We start from the raw sequence: 21,546 nt of genomic DNA, 5'->3' as shown, positions 1-21,546 counted from the left end.
TTATTATGCCTAATTTGGACAACCAGGTATGGTGAAGATAAGGTACTTTTAAAAAATGTTTATAAAATAAGATAAATAAATTAAAAACATTTTCTTGAATAAAAAAGAAAGTAAAACAATATAAAAACAGTTACATAGAAACTAGTAATTAATGAAAATGAGTAAAATTAACTGTTAAAGGTTAGTACTATTAGTGGACCAGCAGCACACACAATCATGTGTGCTTACGGACTGTATCCCTTGCAGACTGTATTGATATATATTGATATATAATGTAGGAACCAGAATATTAATAACAGAAAGAAACAACCCTTTTGTGTGAATGAGTGAATGGGGGAGGGAGTTTTTTTGGGTTGGTGCACTAATTGTAAGTGTATCTTAATAATTAATTAATTAATTAATTAATTAATTAATTAATTACTGGGATTTATATAGCGCTTTTCTAAGTACCCAAAGTCGCTTTACATGTCTTGTGTTTTTTATGTTGATTTAATAAAAAATAAAAAAACGATACCGATAATAATAAAAAACGATACCGATCATTTCCGATATTACATTTTAACGCTTTTATCTCTAGTTTGAATGTTCAAAAGTTTGAATTTCCAGGAAAAATGGAATTTGGTTTGGAACTTGGGAAAGTGTTAGTTGGATTTAATTTTATATTTTTTTTCATTTATTTATTTATTTCAGGCAAAGACATAAAAAAAATAATAATAAAAAAAAGTACAAAGTTGACAACACATAATAATATAAATTCCTATAGTGCAAAAGGTAATGTATAGTATGCAATGCATGATTGTCCAGTTACGCCTGACTGGGAGTGGGAAGAAGATAATTTATTTAATCCCACCCCCAGTTCTCCATTCAGTGATTATTCTCATGCATTTCACTGTTACTTTGTTCAAGGATTATAATACAAATGTTGTATCATAGTGGCATTTAGTACTCCCTCGTCCCAGGAAGAATGCTTTGCGGAAATCTTTTATTTATAGATCTTTATCGCTCTGAAATAACCTGCCTCAAATTCTCACCGGCATTGAAAGTAAACAGGTTTTTTAAAAAGAAAGTAATATTTTATCTGAGTCTTTAAAGGCCTACTGAAATGCGATTTTCTTATTTAAACGGGGATAGCAGGTCCATTCTATGTGTCATACTTGATCATTTCGCGATATTGCCATATTTTTGCTGAAAGGATTTAGTAGAGAACATCGACGATAAAGTTTGCAACTTTTGGTCGCTGATAAAAAAAAAGCCTTGCCTGTACCGGAAGTAGCAGACGAGTAGCGTGACGTCACAGGTTGTGGAGCTCCTCACATCTGCACATTGTTTACAATCATGGCCACCAGCAGCGAGAGCAATTCGGACCGAGAAAGCGACGATTTCCCCATTAATTTGAGCGAGGATGAAAGATTTGTGGATGAGGAAAGTGAGAGTTAAGGACTAGAGGGCAGTGGGAGCGATTCAGATAGGGAAGATGCTGTGAGAGGCGGGTGGGACCTGATATTCAGCTGGGAATGACTAAAACAGTAAATAAACACAAGACATATATACTCTATTAGCCACAACACAACCAGACTTATATTTAATATGCCACAAATTAATCCCGCATAACAAACACCTCCCCCCTCCCGTCCATATAACCCGCCAATACAACTCAAGCACCTGCACAACACACTCAATCCCACAGCCCAAAGTACCGTTCACCTCCCCAAAGTTCATACAGCACATACATTTCCCCAAAGTCCCCAAAGTTACGTACGTGACATGCACATAGCGGCACGCACGTACGGGCAAGCGATCAAATGTTTGGAAGCGTACTCACGGTACCGCGTCTGCGTATCCAACTCAAAGTCCTCCTGGTAAGAGTCTCTGTTGTCCCAGTTCTCCACAGGCCAATGGTTAAGATTGACTGTCATCTTTTGGGAATGTAAACAATGAAACACCGGCCGTGTTTGTGTTGCTGAAGTCGGCCGCAATACACCGCTTCCCACCTACAGCTTTCTTCTTTGCTGTCTCCATTGTTCATTGAACAAATTGCAAAAGATTCACCAACACAGATGTCCAGAATACTGTGGAATTTTGCGATGAAACAGGCGACTTAATAGCTGGCCACCATGCTGTCTCAAAGTGTCCTCTACAGTCCGCGACGTCACGTGCTAACGTCATCATACCGAGACGTTTTCAGCAGGATATGTCGCGCGAAATTTTAAATTGCACTTTAGTAAGCTAACCCGGCCGTATTGGCATGTGTTGCAATGTTAAGATTTCATCATTGATATATAAACTATCAGACTGCGTGGTCTGTAGTAGTGGGTTTCAGTAGGCCTTTAAATTAGTTTGCTCGTTGATGATTTGTTTGGTTTTATATTGTGTAGTTATATTTATATGGGAATTATTATTCTGTGACTGTAAATTGTTTGCTTGTTTTCCTATTGATGCTTTTATCTTTTATTTTTTTCTGTATTGTGTAGTTATAATTATATGCTTTTACTTGTAATTGTATTGAATTGTGGACCCCAGGAAGACTAGTGGGTTGTTGAGGCAACCAGCTAATGGGGATCCTTGATAAAAATCAAAATCAAATCAAATTACCACAGATAACAATGAGTATTACACTGTAACAATAATTTGTATCAACAATGTAGGAAGAATGAATATACCAACAATGGTAATAGACAAAATAATATATATATATATATATATATATATATATATATATATATACATATAAAAATGCAGCGTATATATATATATGCTGCATTTGTTGTTGTGTGTTGTTACCGAGCTGGGAGGACGTTAATGAAACTGCCTAACAACCCACATAAAAACCAAGAACTCGCCCTCGATCATTCTACAGTTATAATGTGATTGGGCAGGCACACTGTTTATATTGTGGAAAAGCGGATGTGAAAACAGGCTGTCGACACGTCACTCAGGTCCGTATGGAGCTGGATGGGGCGTGGTCTCCAGCTCCGCCTGAATTTCGGGATATTTCCGGGAGAAAATTTGTCCCAGGAGGTTTTCGGGAGAGGCGCTGAATTTCGAGTCTCCCGGAAAATCCGGGAGGGTTGGCAAGTATGGTATTCACACAACTATTCACAGGCATTTGTTTAAGCAACTACACTTTTCGATAAAAAATATATAAATAAGTGTTTCGTATGACATTAAACTGTAATAAAAATAAGACAGAGCGTTCACATTTACGCAGTACATTATGGGGCTGTTTGAATTAATAGTAACCAATCTGTTCAAATCTATAGTATTCAGGGTAACAGTGACCTCTAGTGGACACTTGGATGAATTACAGCTGTGAGACAACAGCTCAGATTGTTACACAGTCTCACCTAGTGAGATGGCTGCCATCCCGGTGTCGTATGTATCTTAAAAGTATTCTTTCCTGACATTTTTCGCAAGTTGGCTGCAACGAATCACACTGATGTCTAAATTGGAGAATTTAGCATAACGTAAAAGATGCCCGTGGACTCCAACATCCGGGTATTCTCAGTATTCCCGTCCTCATGTGCTGTAAACTGTCATCAATTCTATATTGCACTCCGGCCAAAAACACTTGAACGTAATTATTTCATTCCCTGCTTCAACTCGTCTATCAAAGGAGCCAGTTCTGGCACTTTCGTGTTGGAAATATTTGAGATAATGACGCCATATTCGTTTAATAAATAAAGACCACTAAAAGTATCCGTATGTTCGCGTAGCGCAGCCAGTTGACTATCCCATGATGCACTGCGCTTACGTGCAGAATGAATAGAATTTGTCATTGCAACCGTGTAATAAATACCAGACACAACTTAATAAATATTTATTAGCTTCACAATGTGCAAATTACATTGAGACTTAACACAAGGCTCTTCTCTTAATTAACCGAGTTTCCCTGAAACTATATTTGTAGTATTGCACCACCCTGTGGCGATCCCTTTTTTTTTTTTGCCTTTTCCCACAAGCACCACAAAGAAAAACGGGAACATTCAGAGCGCGAATCCGCTTCTAAGATACTAATCCTCTTCACTATGGCGGAAAGTAAACTAAGTTTCTTCCAAGTATTATTATCACTGGAGGACTAGAGGAATAGGAATGGCTAAATATGCTACACGCACACACATAGAGCAGGACGACACAAGTAGCTAACTGCTAAAGCTTCAATGTAAAGTAGGGATGATCGATCCATATGTCGATACTATCAATACCAGGTATAGTATCAGTATATAAACGATACTAAAATAATGAAATTGTTTTTTGTTGTTATTATCACATATTTTTTGGGTTGTTACTGTTAACAAAGTCAGGTAGTTAAGTATCTGGATACAGGAAGGCATTGAGGTCAAAACCAAAATGATTCTGTTTACCTTTTGTGCACTAGACACTTTATTTTGTAAAAAAAAAAATGAATGTGGCATTCAATACCACAAATTTAATTCTAATTTTTGCAACTATACTAGCAAATTTTAAATGTATTTCCGTCCTCATGTGCCGTCAACTGTCATCAATTCTATATTGCACTCCGGCCAAAAACACTTGAATGTAATTATTTCATTCCCTGCTTCAACTCGTCTATCAAAGGAGCCAGTTCTGGCACTTTTATGTTGGAAATCTTTTAGATAATGACGCCATATTCGTTTAATAAATAAAGACCACTAAAAGTATCCGTATGTTCGCGTCGCGCAGCCAGTTAACTATCCCATGATGCACTGCGCTTACGTGCAAAATGAATACCGGTAGAACTTGTCATTGCAACCGTGTAATAAATACCAGACACAACTTAATAAATATTTATTAGCTTCACTCTAAGGTGCAGTAGAATCACTAGCTTCACAATGTGCAAATTACATAGAGACTTAACACAAGGCTCTTCTCTTAATTAACCGAGTTTCCTTGAAACTATATTTGTACAGTTGCACCACCCTGTGGCGATCCCTTTTGGTGCCTCTTCCCACAAGAACCACAAAGAAAAAACGGGGACATCTCAACAAGATGATTTACGATGCATACACACTGGAGCTAAGCCACATTGCATGACGCTGCAGTTATTAGTCGTGACACGTTTGAAGACAATGGGGATGTTTTGTATAAATATGTACATAAACCACCCACTAACATTTATGACGGGGAAATCAGACTTTGACAACGACGGCCCATTTTCGTGCGATATAAAGTTGTCATTGTCCTCTTCGGCCGCAGTCCTTAAAGGCACTTGAGATTATTCACGCTCCACTTAGGCACGGGACTATCACGACGTCGCTGGAACCGCCTACCTCCTTGTGGAATCTGCGCCCGTCCTCCTTCAGTAGAACTCGATCAGGTACTCCGGGTACACCTGGTTGCTGTCGAAGATGACGTAGATCTTGGGGTTGGCCATGTCGTCCACGCAGCTGTCGTAAAAGTTGGTCAGGCTGGTGTCCTTGGAGGGCGGCCTGCAGTAGTAGGCCTGGCCTAGCGTGTACTCGCCCACCAGAACCCTCGCCAGGAACATGCTTTTATAGGACGGCTCGCTGGCAAATATCGGCGGGGCGAGTCCGTGTCTCTGCAGGTTGTTGTTGTGCTTCCCCGTGCTGTGACAGTACTTGCTGGAGTATTTGGCATCCCGGGCGAAGTAGCTCCCTGAGGGGAAGGAAGGTAATAAATACAAATACCGTATTTTTCGGACTATAAATCGCAGTTTTTTTCAGTTTGGCCGGACTCCAGTGCAACTTATACATGTTTTTTTCCTTCTTTATTATGCATTTTCGGCAGGTGCAACTTATACTCCGGTGCGACTTATACTCCGAAAAATACGGTACAGCAGATCCCCGCTATTCACTGGGGTTACGTTCCGAGGCCACCAAATAAACCTGAGTAATTGAGACGGCCATGAAAATGTTTCTATTTGACAATACAACAAAGCCTGGGTTATGCTACTGCATCGAAGCGACATTGTACGCTACGCAGTCTTGCTCTCCCACCTGCAACCCCTTCTGCCGTTAACACTCTCTGATTTCAGATCCAAATTTGCACTAAAAGTGACGCCATCTTGCACTGACCTCATGTTGGTACGCCGTACATTGATACTGTATGTCCCAATACCGATATTGCCTTTTTACACTGATCGGCTGATCAATCAATCAATCAATCAATCAAAGTTTACTTATATAGCCCTAAATCACGAGTGTCTTGAAGGGCTACACAAGCCACAACGACATCCTCGGCTCAGATCCCACATCAGGGCAAGAAAAAAACTCAACCCAATGGGATGACAATGAGAAACCTTGGAGGGGACCGCAGATGTGGGGACCACACCCCTGGGCGACCGGTGCAACATGATGATCTGCCGTTCCCAGCCAATCTTTACCACTGCTGTAGTCACGTGAAAGGTTCCTTCAAAATGAGACATGTGTTGTCGATCCACAGTGCAAATCCGCTTCTAAGATTAGGGATGTCCCGATCCAGGTTTTTGCACTTCCGATCCGATACCGATATTGTTTTTGCACTTCCGATCCGATACTGATACTGACTGATACTGGCCTATCAGAGCATGTATTAAAGTTTAAAGTTATTTAGCCTATTTAGTTGTCAGAATCATGTTGACAAGGGTTTTAGTACTCTTGATAACAACTAGCCAGCTGAATTAGGGGAGTTTGAATAATACACAATGGTTGGTAACAAGAAACTGACCTGTTTATTCAAGGATAAACACAAAATAGACAAAATTATACATGACAAACAGAAATGGCATCATTGAACTAGGGCTGGGCGATATGGCCTTTTTTTAATATTGCGATATTTTAAGGCCATATTGCGATACACGATATATATCTCAATATTTTGCCTTAGCCTTGAATGAACACTTGATGCATATAATCACAGCAGTATGATGATTCTATGTGTCTACATTAAAACATTCTTCTTCATACTGCATTAATATATGCTACTTTTAAACTTTCATGCAGAAAAGGAAATCACAACTAAAAAAATCACTATTTTTTTCATACGGTGTTGATCTGGAAATGTTTGCCTCGGCATTTTGATGGTGTGGGCGTGTGGCACCGAATGGAGATAAGCGTCTCGACAGACGTTACAATATTTGAACAATGATGACGAAAACTGTTTTCTCTGTCGTGTCCGTGTGTCGAAAATTGTTATGCGCTTATTATTTTTACTTGATTTTATTGCGCAGCATAGATTTGCCGTGCGCAGAGGACGCTTGAGCAGTGCGCAATTGCACAGGCGCGCACCTTAGAGGGAAGGTTGCTCACACGGCTGCGCTAGCATCACAGCTAACGTTAGCCATGCTGCTACCTCTCTGCTCGGGGAGGACGTATACGTATGTGACGTATGACGTGACAGTATGTGACGTATGTAAGAAGGTGCGCTTGCCGTCTGTGAGAAGGAGAGACAGGAAAGAGTGAGAAGAGCCTGTCGTGTAATGCCAGCAACTAAAAGCAACTGCGTGAGAATCCACAGACCTGTGGATGTGTTGAAGGTGTGCTGGAAATTGCGGAACGGAAATTAGGGAGCAGCAGAAAAGTGGAATGTATTATTTAAATCAGTGCGTTGGAAAACACAAACCGGAGTTTTTTTTTTTAAACTGGATCTGGATCGGCATTTTCCCATGACTTGCCGATACGCATTTTTTTTGCAAATATCGGCGGCCGATCCGATCCAAATATCGGATCGGGACATCCCTATCAAAGATATTAATCCTTTTCACTATGGCGGGAAGTAAACTAAGTTTCTTTCAAGTATTATTATCACTGGATGACTAGAGCAATAGGAATGGCTAAACATGCTACACACACACACACACACACACAAACCTACTCAGTGGCATAGTGGTTAAGAGTGTCCGCCCTGAGATCGGTAGGTTGTGAGTTCAAACCCCGGCCGAGTCATACCAAAGACTATAGAAATGGGACTCATTACCTCCCTGCTTGGCACTCAGCATCAAGGGTTGGAATTGGGGGTTAAATCACCAAAAATGATTCCCGCTGCTGCCCACTGCTCCCCTCACCTCCCAGGGGGTGATCAAGGGTGATGGGTCAAATGCATAGAATAATTTTGCCACACCTAGTGTGTGTGTGACAATCATTGGTACTTTACTTTAACACACACACAGAGCAGGACGACACAAGTAGCTAACTGCTAAAGCTTCAATGTAAAGTAGGGGTGATCGATCCATATGTTGATACCATCGATACCTAGTCTAGAATCAGTATATAAACAATACTAAAATAATTTGGTTGTTGTTATTACCAAATATTTTTTGGGTTGGTATTGTTTACAAAGTCAGGTAGTTAAGTATCTGGATACAGGAAGGCATTTAGGGCAAAACCAAAATGATTGTGTTGACCTTTTGTGCACTAGACACTTTATTTTGTCGAAAAAAATGTATGTGGCATATAATACCACAAATGTAATTACGCCGTCTGATTTGCAACGATACTAGCAAATTCTAAATTAAATAAGATTATCTTTATAATTTTTCCTTCAATTACCTAATATAAAAGACTTTCACTTCTGTAATATATATAATCTAATCTATCGAATCGGGACTTAAAAAATTGGATCAAATTTGAGGCCAAAAAAATCGAATCAAAAATGTTTATCGGGACATCTCTAGTACATGTTTGCTGTACATTTGATGCCTTCTTTTCATGTATCGTATTTTTCGGACTATAAATCGCAGTTTTTTTCAACTTGTGTGTGAAATTATTAACACATTACCGTAAAATATCAAATAATATTATTTAGCTCATTCACGTAAGAGACTAGACGTATAAGATTTCATGGGATTTAGCGATTAGGAGTGACAGATTGTTTGGTAAACGTATAGCATGTTCTATATGTTATAGTTATTTGAATGACTCTTACCATAATATGTTACGTTAACATACCAGGCACGTTCTCAGTTGGTTATTTATGCCTCATATAACGTACACTTATTCAGCCTGTTGTTCACTATTCTTTATTTATTTTAAATTGCCTTTCAAATGTCTATTCTTGGTGTTGGGTTTTATCAAATACATTTCCCCCAAAAATGCGACTTATACTCCGAAAAATACGGTACTTAATGTCAATAATTGCTGATTTAGGGTGAATAAGAAAAAAAAAAACTACAAAAATTGTAGGGAACAAGAAATCAGCGTATTCGCTGGTAAGCGAAAGTGGACTTGCAAATATGTGGGGCTCCACTGTATGCGATGGTAACAAAAAGGAGTGTACCTTTGCCGTAGACGTCGCCGTTGCCTCCTGTGAGCCGCCAATCAAAGTTAAACATGCATATGGCCTGTATGTTGATGTGTCCCGTGCCATGGAACAGCATGCGCTCCTCAATATCCAAAGTGCGCTTGACTTTCCTTAGTTGCATTTTCTTCCTTTAAAGAGGGGACACAAAAGCACACACGCACACACGTACCCACTTCAGCAGTGACATTGAATGTTGCATCTAAAAGGAATTTGTCAAGCTTTATCCATCCCTGCTCTATGCCTCCTTAAAGGGGAACTGCACTTTTTTTTGGAATCTTGCCTTTCAGTCACAATCTTTATATAAGACAAGAACATATGTTTTACTTTTTTTATGCATTCTAACTAGTAAATAAAAGCGAGCAAAAGTCTGCTTACAATGTAACCTATAGGAGTCGCTCTATTCCGCCTATAAAGCGTTTGAAAAAACACCCAAACACCTCCGTCAAGGTTTTTTTTTATACACACTGTAAGTATATATGTAATGTAGTAACAGGCACATTTAGTACACATATAATATTTATGTATTTTAAACATTTTAAGCATACGGCGGCGCATTAATATTATAAAGGCATCACAACGTTCGCTTTTTGCTTGAACAACATCACTGATTAGTACTCATGCAGACTTCCTGAGAGACAATAAACATAATAAAACATCACTTACTATACAATGTCTGCTTTCACTGAATGCCAACTGATAGGATGCTCATATATTCCAGTTCAGATGAATGACTCATAATCCTCACAAAGGTTTTAAAAAAAAAAGATGGGTGCAAAACAGCGTCATCTCCGGGTCTAAATTGGCTGTCAAAGTTGACCAACTTCTCGGTTTATGTCCACAACCTTCTAATATCAAGGTGAGAGACATGATTTATAATCTACAACAGCGGTATTTAACTACATAAATAAGAGGGCCGCAGTTTCAAGAGTCCAACGGCCCGGGGGCCGGACATCAAATCGTGGATGATTTGTCAGAAAGTGCCCGCAGGTTATATTCTTTTTGAAACTTTGTTTATTTAATTGCAAAGTAAACACATCGGCTTTCACACTGAACTGTCAAATTCATTATTCTGCCCTCGCTTCTTGATTCCAGCGTTTGCAGCTAGTAAACAGTGTGAAGAAACAGAAGTGCTGGAAGTTTTGTTGGGGATTGATGTTCCCTATTTTGAATTATTTTCCTACTTTATTTTATGTTTTCATTCTTTTTAATTTCGGATTGTAAGACTGAAAATATAAGCATAAAATAAACATTACACAAGTATAGTGTCCATTGAGTATTAAACGTAAAAAATGTCCATTGTGTATTTGACATGTTACATGTTAATGTTAATACAGTCACACAACTACACGTTTACGCATACAGAAAGTAAACAAAATCTACTGTACATCAAACATTGCACACAATGTACCGCATGTGACTCATCACAACTAAACCTAAGGTGTCGCAATATTGCCCTCTACTGGTCAAATTTAGCGCTACATGTATTAAACAAGCTCTGATTGCCCAGAGTTACTCTTAGACAAAAAACAACAACCACAACAGACATCACAAAGTCAGCATTTCAATACAAAGCAAACTAACTATCTTCATGCACAATGTCTATTTACAAAGATTTTACCAAGTTTTGTGATCAAGGTTACACTTGTGGACTTCCACCGTTGTTGCTGCTTGTTTAGAACACCGTCGCTTAAAAGGTCAGACGGGAAGCAATGACTTGAGCACTTGCTCGGGGCAGAACATTCATACTTTGTTGTCCAGTCGTTGTTTAAAGTCCGATTTTCGCAATTTATTTAGACTTTTTTCCGGAGTTGAATGAGAAGTCTTCTTCTACTTACCCCACTGCTGCTTCACTGTGACACATATGCCTTGCTGTTACCCCTGTGGGGTGGCGGGAGTACTGCACACATGAGCAATCCGAGTTTAAATGATTTCATCAAGCCTATTTGGGTGATGTTCGGCGGGGGAAATGAAAAGCTTTGGTAGGCCGGATGTGGCCAGCAGGCCATCAGTTGAATAGACCAGAAGGACGTTGGCCTCTCTCTGATGTAGGCCTAAGTTTAATGCTTTTAATAACAATATCGCTAGTACTTGGTTAATATTCAGGTCACGAAATGTAAATGGTGTATTGTTGGCGCTTTTTAGATGGTTATTTATTGGATTTTATGGTCGGAATAAAAGCAATAGACGCAATGATGTCATGGCTCCCATTGACTCCATTGTAAGCGGACTTTTATGCATTAAAAAAAGACATGTGTTTTTGTCACTCATAGGGATTGTGAATTATAGACAAAATTCCCAAAAAAGTACAGTTCCCCTTTGAGAGCTACTACAAAAAGGGCTCTGTTCACGCTAGCAACTGGAGGAAAATATCTGGCGGGTGTCTAGTGCTCGGACCAGGGACTTTCCTCCGCAAAAGACAGTGAGACACAGAGTCTGTACATGTCCATGCACTAAATTAGTCCAACTTCTCAAATAGTTCGGCTCTATTTAAGCCTCCTACAGCCCATTGAAACACCTTAATCAGATCGTGTTCGGTTTTTGAAAAGTCAGACTAACACACCTGTATTATGCGATTGGAAACCAGATCTCTCGAGGAGCTGTGTGCTCCAGGCAGGACCCTTCGTATCGCGCATGCACCAGTTTCAACGCGCGGGATACAATCCGGAAGCAGATAAAAACATTGCAACAATTGTAATGAATAGGATTTGCTTCACAAATTAAAACAACACCACATTTTGAAGTGCTTCAATGGTAGAAAAAAAGAAACCGAGATTAATTTAAAAAAGGGAGCTAAGGAAATGTAAAATGCCGAGTTAATTCGAACTTCCCGAACGAAATAGAAATGAGATGAAAGATAACGAAGCAGGTATATTAAAGGCAAATAATAAAGCGTACAAAAACCTCTTCACGCTGCATTTGTCTAAGCCAACTAATTTACTTTCCACACAACTGGCAAGATAGTCCAGAACAACCTGCCTCTAGGTCAGTGTTTTTCAACCTTTTTTGAGGCAAGGCACATTTTTTGCATTGAAAAAATCCAGAGGCACGCCACCAGCAGAAATCATAAACTCGGTTGACAGTAAAGAGTCGTTGTCGCAATTGTTGGATATGACTTTAACGATAACCAAGCACGCATCACTATAGCTCTTGTCTCAAAGTAGGTGTACTGTCACCACCTGTCACATCACGCCCTGACTTATTTTGAGTTTTTTGCTGTTTTCCTGTGTGTAGTGTTTTAGTTCTTGTCTTGCGCTCCTATTTTGGTGGCTTTTTCTCTTTTTTTGGTATTTTTCTGTAGCAGTTTCATGTCTTCCTTTGAGCGATATTTCCTGCATCTACTTTGTTTTAGCAATCAAGAATATTTCAGTTGTTTTCATCCTTCTTTGTGGGGAAATTGTTGATTGTCATGTCATGTTCGGATGTACATTGTGGACGCCATCTTTGCTCCACAGTAAGTCTTTGCTGTCGTCCAGCATTCTGTTTTTGTTTACTTTGTAGCCAGTTCAGTTTTAGTTTCGTTCTGCATAGCCTTCCGTAAGCGTCAATGACTTTTCTTAGGGGCACTCACCTTTTGTATATTTTTGGTTTAAGCATAAGACACCTTTTTACCTTCACACTGCCTCCCGCTGTTTCCGACATTTACAAAGCAATTAGCTACCGGCTGCCACCTACTGATATGGAAGAGTATTGCACGGTTACTCTGCCGAGCTCTAGACAGCACCGACACTCAACAACAACACATAATTTGCAGACTATAATTACTGGATTGCAAAAAGTATTTTTAACCCAAATAGGTGAAATTAGATCATCTCCCAGGGCCCACCAGACTGTATCTCACGGCACACTAGTGTGCCGCGGCACAGTGGTTGAAAAACACTGCTCTAGATATCAGTCGGGACACAAACTGTCTTTTCCTTCAGATTTAAAACTCCTTCCATCAATCCACAGTACCTTTTGAATGCACTTAAAGACATTCGAAAGTTTTGTTTCCATGATTTTTAGCCAAAAACTCCTTCAAAAAAACTAATCGGCTTTCACACTGAACTGTCAAATTCATTATTCTGCCCTCGCTACTCGATTCCAGCGTTTGCAGCTAGTAAACAGTGTGAAGAAACAGAAGTGCTGGAAGTTTTGTTGGGGATTGATGTCCCTTATTTTGAATGATTTTCCTTCTTTATTTTATGTTTTCATTTTCTTTTTAATTTATGATCGTAAGACTGAAAATATAAGCATAAAATAAACATTACAAAATTATAGTATCCATTGAGTACTTTACGTAAATAATTTTACATGTTACATGTTAATGTTAATACAGTCACACAACTACACATGTTTAGGCATACAGAAAGTAAACAAAATCTACTGTACATCAAACATTGCACACAATGTACCGCATGTGACTCATCACAACTAAACCTAAGGTGTCGCAATATTGCCCTCTACTGGTCAAGATTCCACCAGGCTTTCATTGCATCTGACCTGCATCCGGCCCGATATATTCTTGATAGTCATGTCCGTCGCGCAATATAAGATCAGCATCGCCATTAAAGACTTAATATTTGTAACCTGTGTTAATATTACAGCGGACAACACTTAAAACAAAATGTAAGGATCCGCAAACAGCTAGGGTGTTATCATAGGCCAACCGGAAAAGGAATTCATGAAAGGAAATAGCGCCTCCCAGTATATAGGAGGCACACCCATTATGACCGATAATCACATTAAAGAGAGTGGCTGGACACTTGGACTTCACACGCAGGTGTGAAAACACAAAAAAAACAACTATTTGAGATATTAGACTAATTTAGTGCATAGAAATTTAATGAGTGACTCAGTATGGCAACATACCTGCAGAAGAACTCCCACAAGTCCAAGTTCTGGATCCTCTGAATGGATTTGATGGGACGATCCATGGTCCTCTCATAGAGGCGAGTGACTTCTTTAAACTCGTAGGTGTCCCTCCCCAGCTGGATGAGCTGTCACGCGGGGACGCAGGACAGAAATCAAGCGACGTACTCGTACCTTCAATGTCGGGGACGTACCTGATAGGGCTCGTCCACGTTGATCCTCTCCCAGTGACACGGAACAGGCAAGGCCAGGTTGTCGCAAATAAACCTGAAGGCGAAGCAAGCGCACAAGACCATGAGACGATTGGGCATCTTTTTCGTGCGACGCCGCCCACCGGCGAGCCTCACCTGAAGCCGGTGGCTGAGCAGATGGAGCGTTTGATCGGCCGCTGCTTCCCTGTGGTGAGATTGATCTGCCGCATGACTGGCAAACACATGAACACGAAATATTAAAATTCACCGCGCTTAGGTCATCGCGGTCGTGATCGTACCCGAGAAGTCCAGCCTGTAGGTGTACTTGGCCGTGTAGAACTCCATGACGCCGCGCTGGTTCCGGCTGTAGCACTGCTCGATCTGAGCGCTGGTCACGGAGCAGGCGGCACTGGGATCGATCTGCCGTGGGATTGAGAGAAATTAGTTTTACAACCCAAGTCAAGCCAACATTGGCTGACACACAATTTTATCTTTAGAAATGTAACTGCTTTGCTTGAAGCTACTCATTTGCTTCAGGGTGACTATTTGAAGATAACAGTAGTGCCTCGTGATCATCATTGTTGGTTTACCATGACAAAGTCTGTTCCAAAAGCTGCACACAACATTAGGCTGGTGCAAAATTCCAAATCTGGAGTTAAGGGTGCCCTGATTTGATATTGATATCAGTCCAACATCTTTAAAAACACAAGTATGGGATCATATCAGCTTGCACGTAAAATGTATGATATAATCTCTGATACGAGCAGTCCTGCACAATATTTACTTGTGCAAAGCTGGACAGCCAGTTTACATCTAAATGTTCTCTAATAAGCACAAGAGGTTGTTTTTTATTCTGCTGTAACTAAGCACACAACAGCACACAAGCTAGATATACGTAATAATTGTCCTTCATTGAACAATATTGCAGTCTAGAACAGTACATTTGTTAATGTAAACAAGTATTAAATCATTATAGTTGTATATTATTTAAATATACAAAGTCTCCCACGCCCCTTGAACACATTGTTGAACCCATATTTTGGACACAGCATTTCTCCAAGGCCAGGGTTAATCAATTACTTGAACGATGAATGAAAATGAACTCGATAACTTTGTCGTGGTCGATAAATTGTCATGTCCTTGTGTTTGTTTTCTTAGTCTCTCACTTTCAAACAGGGTACACAAGTTTGCCTTCCGGAAGATAGGCATCGATCCAGGATCGTTTTAAAAGGAAATCGATCAATTTTATCGATGCTAGAAAAAGGAAAACACTAGATTTAGGAATGGCAAACTTTATATGAAGTTATACCAAAGACTATAAAAATGGGACCCATTACCGCCCTGCTTGGCACTCAGCATCAAGGGTTGGAATTGGGGGTTAAATCACCAAAAATGATTCCCGGGCGCGGCAACCGCTGCTGCCCACTGCTCCCCTCACCTCCCTGGGGTGATCAAGGGTGATGGGTCAAATGCAGAGAATAATTTCACCACACCTAGTGTGTGTGTGACAATCATTGGTACTTTAACTTTAATTATTGTTTCTCAGCTGTTTGTAAATGTTGTAGTTTATAAATAAAGGTTTATGGAAAAAAAAGGCCTCTGTGCATGCGCATAGCATAGATCCAACGAATCGATGACTAAATTAATCGCCAACTATTTTTATAAGCGATTTTAATCGATTTAATCGATTAGTTGTTGCAGCCCTACCTGGAACCCTCAAGTTGCTGGCACGGCCACTCTACCAACCGAGCTACACCGCCCAAATTAGATGCTAAGGCCCAAGTTTCACACTAGGTGGGTATAAATACATTTAGAAACTATATTATTAACTATATGTATTATATACTGTGTTAGTGTCATTTTGTGTCATTTTGGTTGGTGGTGTGCCGCAGGATTTTGTAAATGTAAAAAGTGTGCCGCGGCTCAAAAAAAGGTTGAAAATCACTGGCCTAGAGTGCATCAACAAATTTAGGATTTACGTAATTTTTAAAGGAGACGGTATTACAATTTAACCGCTACTTATCATGCCACACTTGCCAACCCTCCCGAATTTTCCGGGAGACTCCCGAATTTCAGTGCCTCTCCCGAAAATCTCCCGGGACAACCATTCTCCCGAATTTCTCCCCATTTCCAGCCGGACCTGAGTGAGGACAGCCTGTCGTCACGTCCCCTTTTCCTCCATATAAACAGCGTGCCGGCCCAGTCACGTTATAACATCTACGGCTTTTGGAGCTCAGTGCGCAACTGCACACACAACAAGAAGGAGACTATTATATGTCTCCGTTATCCATAGGTTTATCTATAACCCATAAAGTAGGCAGGCACGGAGCTATTTCTCAGCGTGTGTTTATTCCAGCCAGCACGTTAATACACTGACATACAACATCCGGATTCCCATCATGCATTGCTTCAAAACTACGGAAAGTGGTAATGTCCAAAAACATAACAGTATGGTTAGAAAGATAGTGACAGAGAATAGAACGAGGATGGACAATTCAACCCTAAACTCACTCTTTCCTGCAAATTATATATATATATATATATATATATATATATATATAAAAGAAATACTTAAATTTCAGTGAATTCTAGCTATAAATATACTCCTCCCTCCTTAACCCCGCCCCGCCCACCTCAAACCCCACCCCCCCATTTTCCCGAATTCGGAGGTCTCAAGGTTGGCAAGTATGCATTATGCCGTTGATCAACATATCCCTTGTCCATTAAAGAAGTAAAAAGCCAAGGGCGGTCACGGCAAGGCGTTGCCGCAAATGTTGGTCAATTTTTTGGGACTTTACAATGAGAGGGCGGTCACGGCATTCAAGCCCTGTATTTACACTGACTAATATTCTGGACTATGTACAATCATGCATTGGAATTTCAACTCAACTTCCTTCAATTCGAATTGGAATTCTACTTCCGGTTTGCTAATTCATGAAATTGAATTGGAATTTAAGAAATATTTTCATCTAAATTTGGGATTTTACAAGCCTTCTCTTCACCATCAACAGTGCACTAACCACGTTAAACCCAGATTCCGAACTAACAAAGGTCTTAACTCATTCTCATTTTATGCCACATCAATGTGGAATGCGCTCCCAACAGGTATAAAAGAAAGTGCATCTCTATCCTCCTTCAAAACCGCAATAAAAGTTCACCTCCAGGCAGCTACAACCCTAAACTAACACCCTCCCCGGATTGTTAATAACATACTTGCCAACCCTCCCGGATTTTCCGGGAGACTCCCGAAATTCAGCGCCTCTCCCGAAAACCTCCCGGGACAAATTTTCTCCCGAAAATCTCCCGGGACAAATTTTCTCCCGAAATTCAGGCGGAGCTGGAAGCCACGCCCCCTCCAGCTCCATGCGGACCTGAGTGACGTGTCAACAGCCTGTATTCACGTCCGCTTTCCCACAATATAAACAGCGTGCCTGCCCAATCATTATAACTGTAGAATGATCGAGGGCGAGTTCTTGGTTTGTTATGTGGGTTTATTGTTAGGCAGTTTCATTAACGTCCTCCCAGCGCGGTAACAACACACAACAAAGCAGTCATGTTTTATTCTACCGTAAAGCAGTTCGTCTGCCGTAAACAGCAATGTTGTTGTAATATATTGAGTTGGAGGCAATAACCAGGCGAGGTGATGAAGTACGTCTCTTTACTGTAGACTTCAGAACAGACTCACACACTTGACGTCAGGTGCGCAACACCACGTAAATCGTTGGCCAACCAAACAGTAACCCCAGTACGCTATAGCCAACATTCACCAGGAGATGGCAACATACAAACATAGATCACTCTATTAAATTCCTCCCCTTTTAGAATTGTAGAAGTTACTCAAAATAAATAAACAACCCAACCAAAAAATGCAGCAGCTCAATTAAAAAACTGTACTTAATTAAGCCACATTCTTTTTTTTTTTTAGTACTGTACTCTTAACCCTCATTTGTAAACAATAACATGCTTATTATACAAACAGTATTTGTACACCTTTAACACAGATTATTATACGGTCTTCAGAAATTCAATTTTTTTGGTGGTACTCGAAACCTTTCTGGGTACCTGCGAAAGGGTGTTCAGCATGGTTAGAAAAATAGTGACAGAGAATAGAACAAGGATGGACAATTCAACCCTTAACTCAACAATGAGTAGATAAGTGTTATGTGCGCGTATATGTGTAAATAAATGAACACTGAAATTAAAGTATTTCTTTTATATATATATATATATATATAAAATAAAATAAATATATATATAGCTAGAATTCACTGAAAGTCAAGTATTTCTTATATATATATATATATATATATATATATATATATACAGTGGGGCAAAAAAGTATTTAGTCAGCCACCAATTGTGCAAGTTCTCCCACTTAAAATGATGACAGAGGTCTCTAATTTTCATCATAGGTACACTTCAACTGTGAGAGACAGAATTTGAAAAAAAAATCCAGGAATTCACATTGTAGGATTTTTAAAGAATTTATTTGTAAATTATGGTGGAAAATAAGTATTTGGTCAATAACAAAAATTCAACTCAATACTTTGTTACTGCCAACAAAGGTTATATTACAGAGGTCAAACGATTACTATAGGTCTTTACCAGGTTTGCACACACAGTAGCTGGTATTTTGGCCCATTCCTCCATGCAGATCTTCTCGAGAGCAGTGATGTTTTGGGGCTGTCGCCGAGCAACACGGACTTTCAACTCCCTCCACAGATTTTCTATGGGGTTGAGGTCTGGAGACTGGCTAGGCCACTCCAGGACTTTCAAATGCTTCTTATGGAGCCACTCCTTCGTTGCCCGGGCGGTGTGTTTGGGATCATTGTCATGCTGGAAGACCCAGCCACGTTTCATCTTCAAAGCTCTCACTGATGGAAGGAGGTTTTGGCTCAAAATCTCACGATACATGGCCCCATTCATTCTTTCCTTAACACGGATCAGTCGGCCTGTCCCCTTAGCAGAAAAACAGCCCCAAAGCATGATGTTTCCACCCCCATGCTTCACAGTAGGTATGGTGTTCTTGGGATGCAACTCAGTATTCTTCTTCCTCCAAACACGACGAGTTGAGTTTATACCAAAAAGTTCTATTTTGGTTTCATCTGACCACATGACATTCTCCCAATCCTCTGCTGTATCATCCATGTGCTCTCTGGCAAACTTCAGAGGGGCCTGGACATGCACTGGCTTAAGCAGGGGGACACGTCTGGCACTGCAGGATTTGGTTCCCTGTCGGCGTAGTGTGTTACTGATGGTAACCTTTGTTACTTTGGTCCCAGCTCTCTGCAGGTCATTCACCAGGTCCCCCCGTGTGGTTCTGGGATTTTTGCTCACCGTTCTCATGATCATTTTGAACCCACGGGATGAGATCTTGCGTGGAGCCCCAGATCAAGGGAGATTATCAGTGGTCTTGTATGTCTTCCATTTTCTGATAATTGCTCCCACAGTTGATTTTTTCACACCAAGCTGCTTGCCTATTGTAGATTCACTCTTCACAGTCTGGTGCAGGTCTACAATTCTTTTCCTAGTGTCCTTTGACAGCTCTTTGGTCTTGGCCATAGTGGAGTTTGGAGTCTGACTGTTTGAGGCTGTGGACAGGTGTCTTTTATACAGATAACAAGTTCAAACAGGTGCCATTAATACAGGTAACAAGTGGAGGACAGAAGAGCTTCTTAAAGAAGAAATTACAGGTCTGTGAGAGACAGAGATCTTCCTTGTTTGAAGTGACCAAATACTTATTTTCCACCATGATTTACAATTAAATTCTTTAAAATTCCTACAATGTGAATTCCTGGATTTTTTTTCCACATTCTGTCTCTCACAGTTGAAGTGTACATATGACGAAAATTACAGACCTCTGTCATCATTTTAAGCGGGAGAACTTGTACAATCGGTGGCTAACTAAATACTTTTTTGCCCCACTGTATATATATGAAATACTTGGTGAATTCTAGCTGTAAATATACTCCTCCCCTCTTAGCCACGCCCCCCACCCCCCACCTCCCGAAATCGGAGGTCTCAAGGTTGGCATGTATGGTTAATAATCAAATGCAGATACTTTTTCTTATGCCTTCTGATCTCTCTCTCTCCCTGCCCACTACTTGCTGTACATGTCCTACCAAGTCAGACCTACACTGTTTCAATATCCATTTCTCTGTTCTCAATTGTTGATGTCTGATGATAACAACCAAACCCAACCCCCTCCACCCCCCGGTATGTAAATAATTCAATGTGATGATCTTGTGTGATGACTGTATTATGATGATAGTATATATAATAGTATATATCTGTATCATGAATCAATTTAAGTGGGCCCCGACTTAAACAAGTTGAAAAACTTATTCGGGTGTTACCATTTAGTGGTCAATTGTACGGAATATGTGCTTCACTGTGCAACCTACTAATAAAAGTCTCAATCAATCAAGCAAAAGCGCTCAGTCCTTTTTGTCCTCGTTGTTTACTTGACAACAACACAACATGGCTGTACCTCAAACATGTGCCACACCCCACATTCGGCCAGGTAGAACCAGCTCCAGTTGGGCTCCAGGGTGTCCATGTCCTCCACCTCAGCGGACTCATCCTCGGCGGTCCTGGTGGCGAGCATGGCTAACATTGCGAGACCACCGGGGGGAGAACAAAGGAAACGGGCCCACCGGCTGTGGGGTTTCGAGGCTGGCCGAGCGCAATCATCCTGAAAGTTCCGTCCAAACACGGGGGAAGAAGAGCGGCCACATGTCGCCACGTCACCGGGGAACTCTGACGGCACACCCAGAAGTGACGGCGGCGGCCGCCGGCAGCCATTAACGTCGAATTTCAAGGCCAAATCAGCCTCTTTAGATGTTTGTTGTCATTTCCTTGTTTCCACGTCACAGGACGACGTCACTCACAGCGCACCAATCAACGTTAGGGAAAATTAATATGCCCTGATTTTTACTTGCACGGCTCTGGGTTTGGCAAACAGGGCGAACTTTTGCTGTTTTTATTCTGACAGGCGCAATACATTTTGAAGACGCAGTTTTTCTTTTAGGGGAAAATGTACATTTCCTGCCTAATGTATGAAGTACACCCTTAAATCACCCATGATGATGCACAATAATCACATTCATGCCATTCATTACCATGAATTGATTTACTTGGACCCCGACTTAAACAAGTTGAAAACTTATTCGGGTGTTACCATTTAGAGGTCAATTGTACAGAATATGTACTATACTATGTAATCTACTAACAAAAGTTTCAATCAATCAATCAATGCATTACAAGGGCCCTG

General features: G+C 40.5%; 1 protein-coding gene across 1 annotated transcript; it reads right to left on the bottom strand.

Annotated features, from left to right (window-relative positions):
* Positions 1 to 4,770: 4,770 nt before the first annotated feature.
* On the bottom strand, positions 4,771 to 21,154 carry LOC133606211 (protein mono-ADP-ribosyltransferase PARP11-like). The gene is made up of 7 exons (XM_061959875.2): positions 20,764 to 21,154; positions 14,573 to 14,693; positions 14,430 to 14,505; positions 14,277 to 14,349; positions 14,083 to 14,210; positions 9,211 to 9,362; positions 4,771 to 5,613 (listed from the first exon to the last, which is right to left on the bottom strand). The coding sequence occupies exons 1-7, from the start codon at positions 20,887 to 20,889 to the stop codon at positions 5,297 to 5,299; spliced, it is 993 nt and encodes a 330-aa protein (XP_061815859.1). The 5' UTR covers positions 20,890 to 21,154; the 3' UTR covers positions 4,771 to 5,296.
* Positions 21,155 to 21,546: the final 392 nt, after the last annotated feature.

The sequence above is a fragment of the Nerophis lumbriciformis genome, linkage group LG05, assembly GCF_033978685.3.
Source record: "Nerophis lumbriciformis linkage group LG05, RoL_Nlum_v2.1, whole genome shotgun sequence".
Taxonomy (NCBI): Eukaryota; Metazoa; Chordata; class Actinopteri; order Syngnathiformes; family Syngnathidae; genus Nerophis; species Nerophis lumbriciformis.
The sequence above is the reverse complement of the archived record's forward strand: the minus strand, read 5'-3'. Positions and strand labels throughout refer to the sequence as shown.

Bases quoted from the DNA above. Each gene is read 5' to 3' on its own strand.
- LOC133606211 (XM_061959875.2), bottom strand. From the start codon at position 20,889: ATGTTAGCCATGCTCGCCACCAGGACCGCCGAGGATGAGTCCGCTGAG. The intron at 14,350-14,429 runs GTGAGGCTCGCC...CTTCGCCTTCAG, and splicing joins TGCTCAGCCACCGGCTTCAG to GTTTATTTGCGACAACCTGG. The intron at 9,363-14,082 runs GTATGTTGCCAT...CCCTCTTTAAAG, and splicing joins TTGTGGGAGTTCTTCTGCAG to GAAGAAAATGCAACTAAGGA.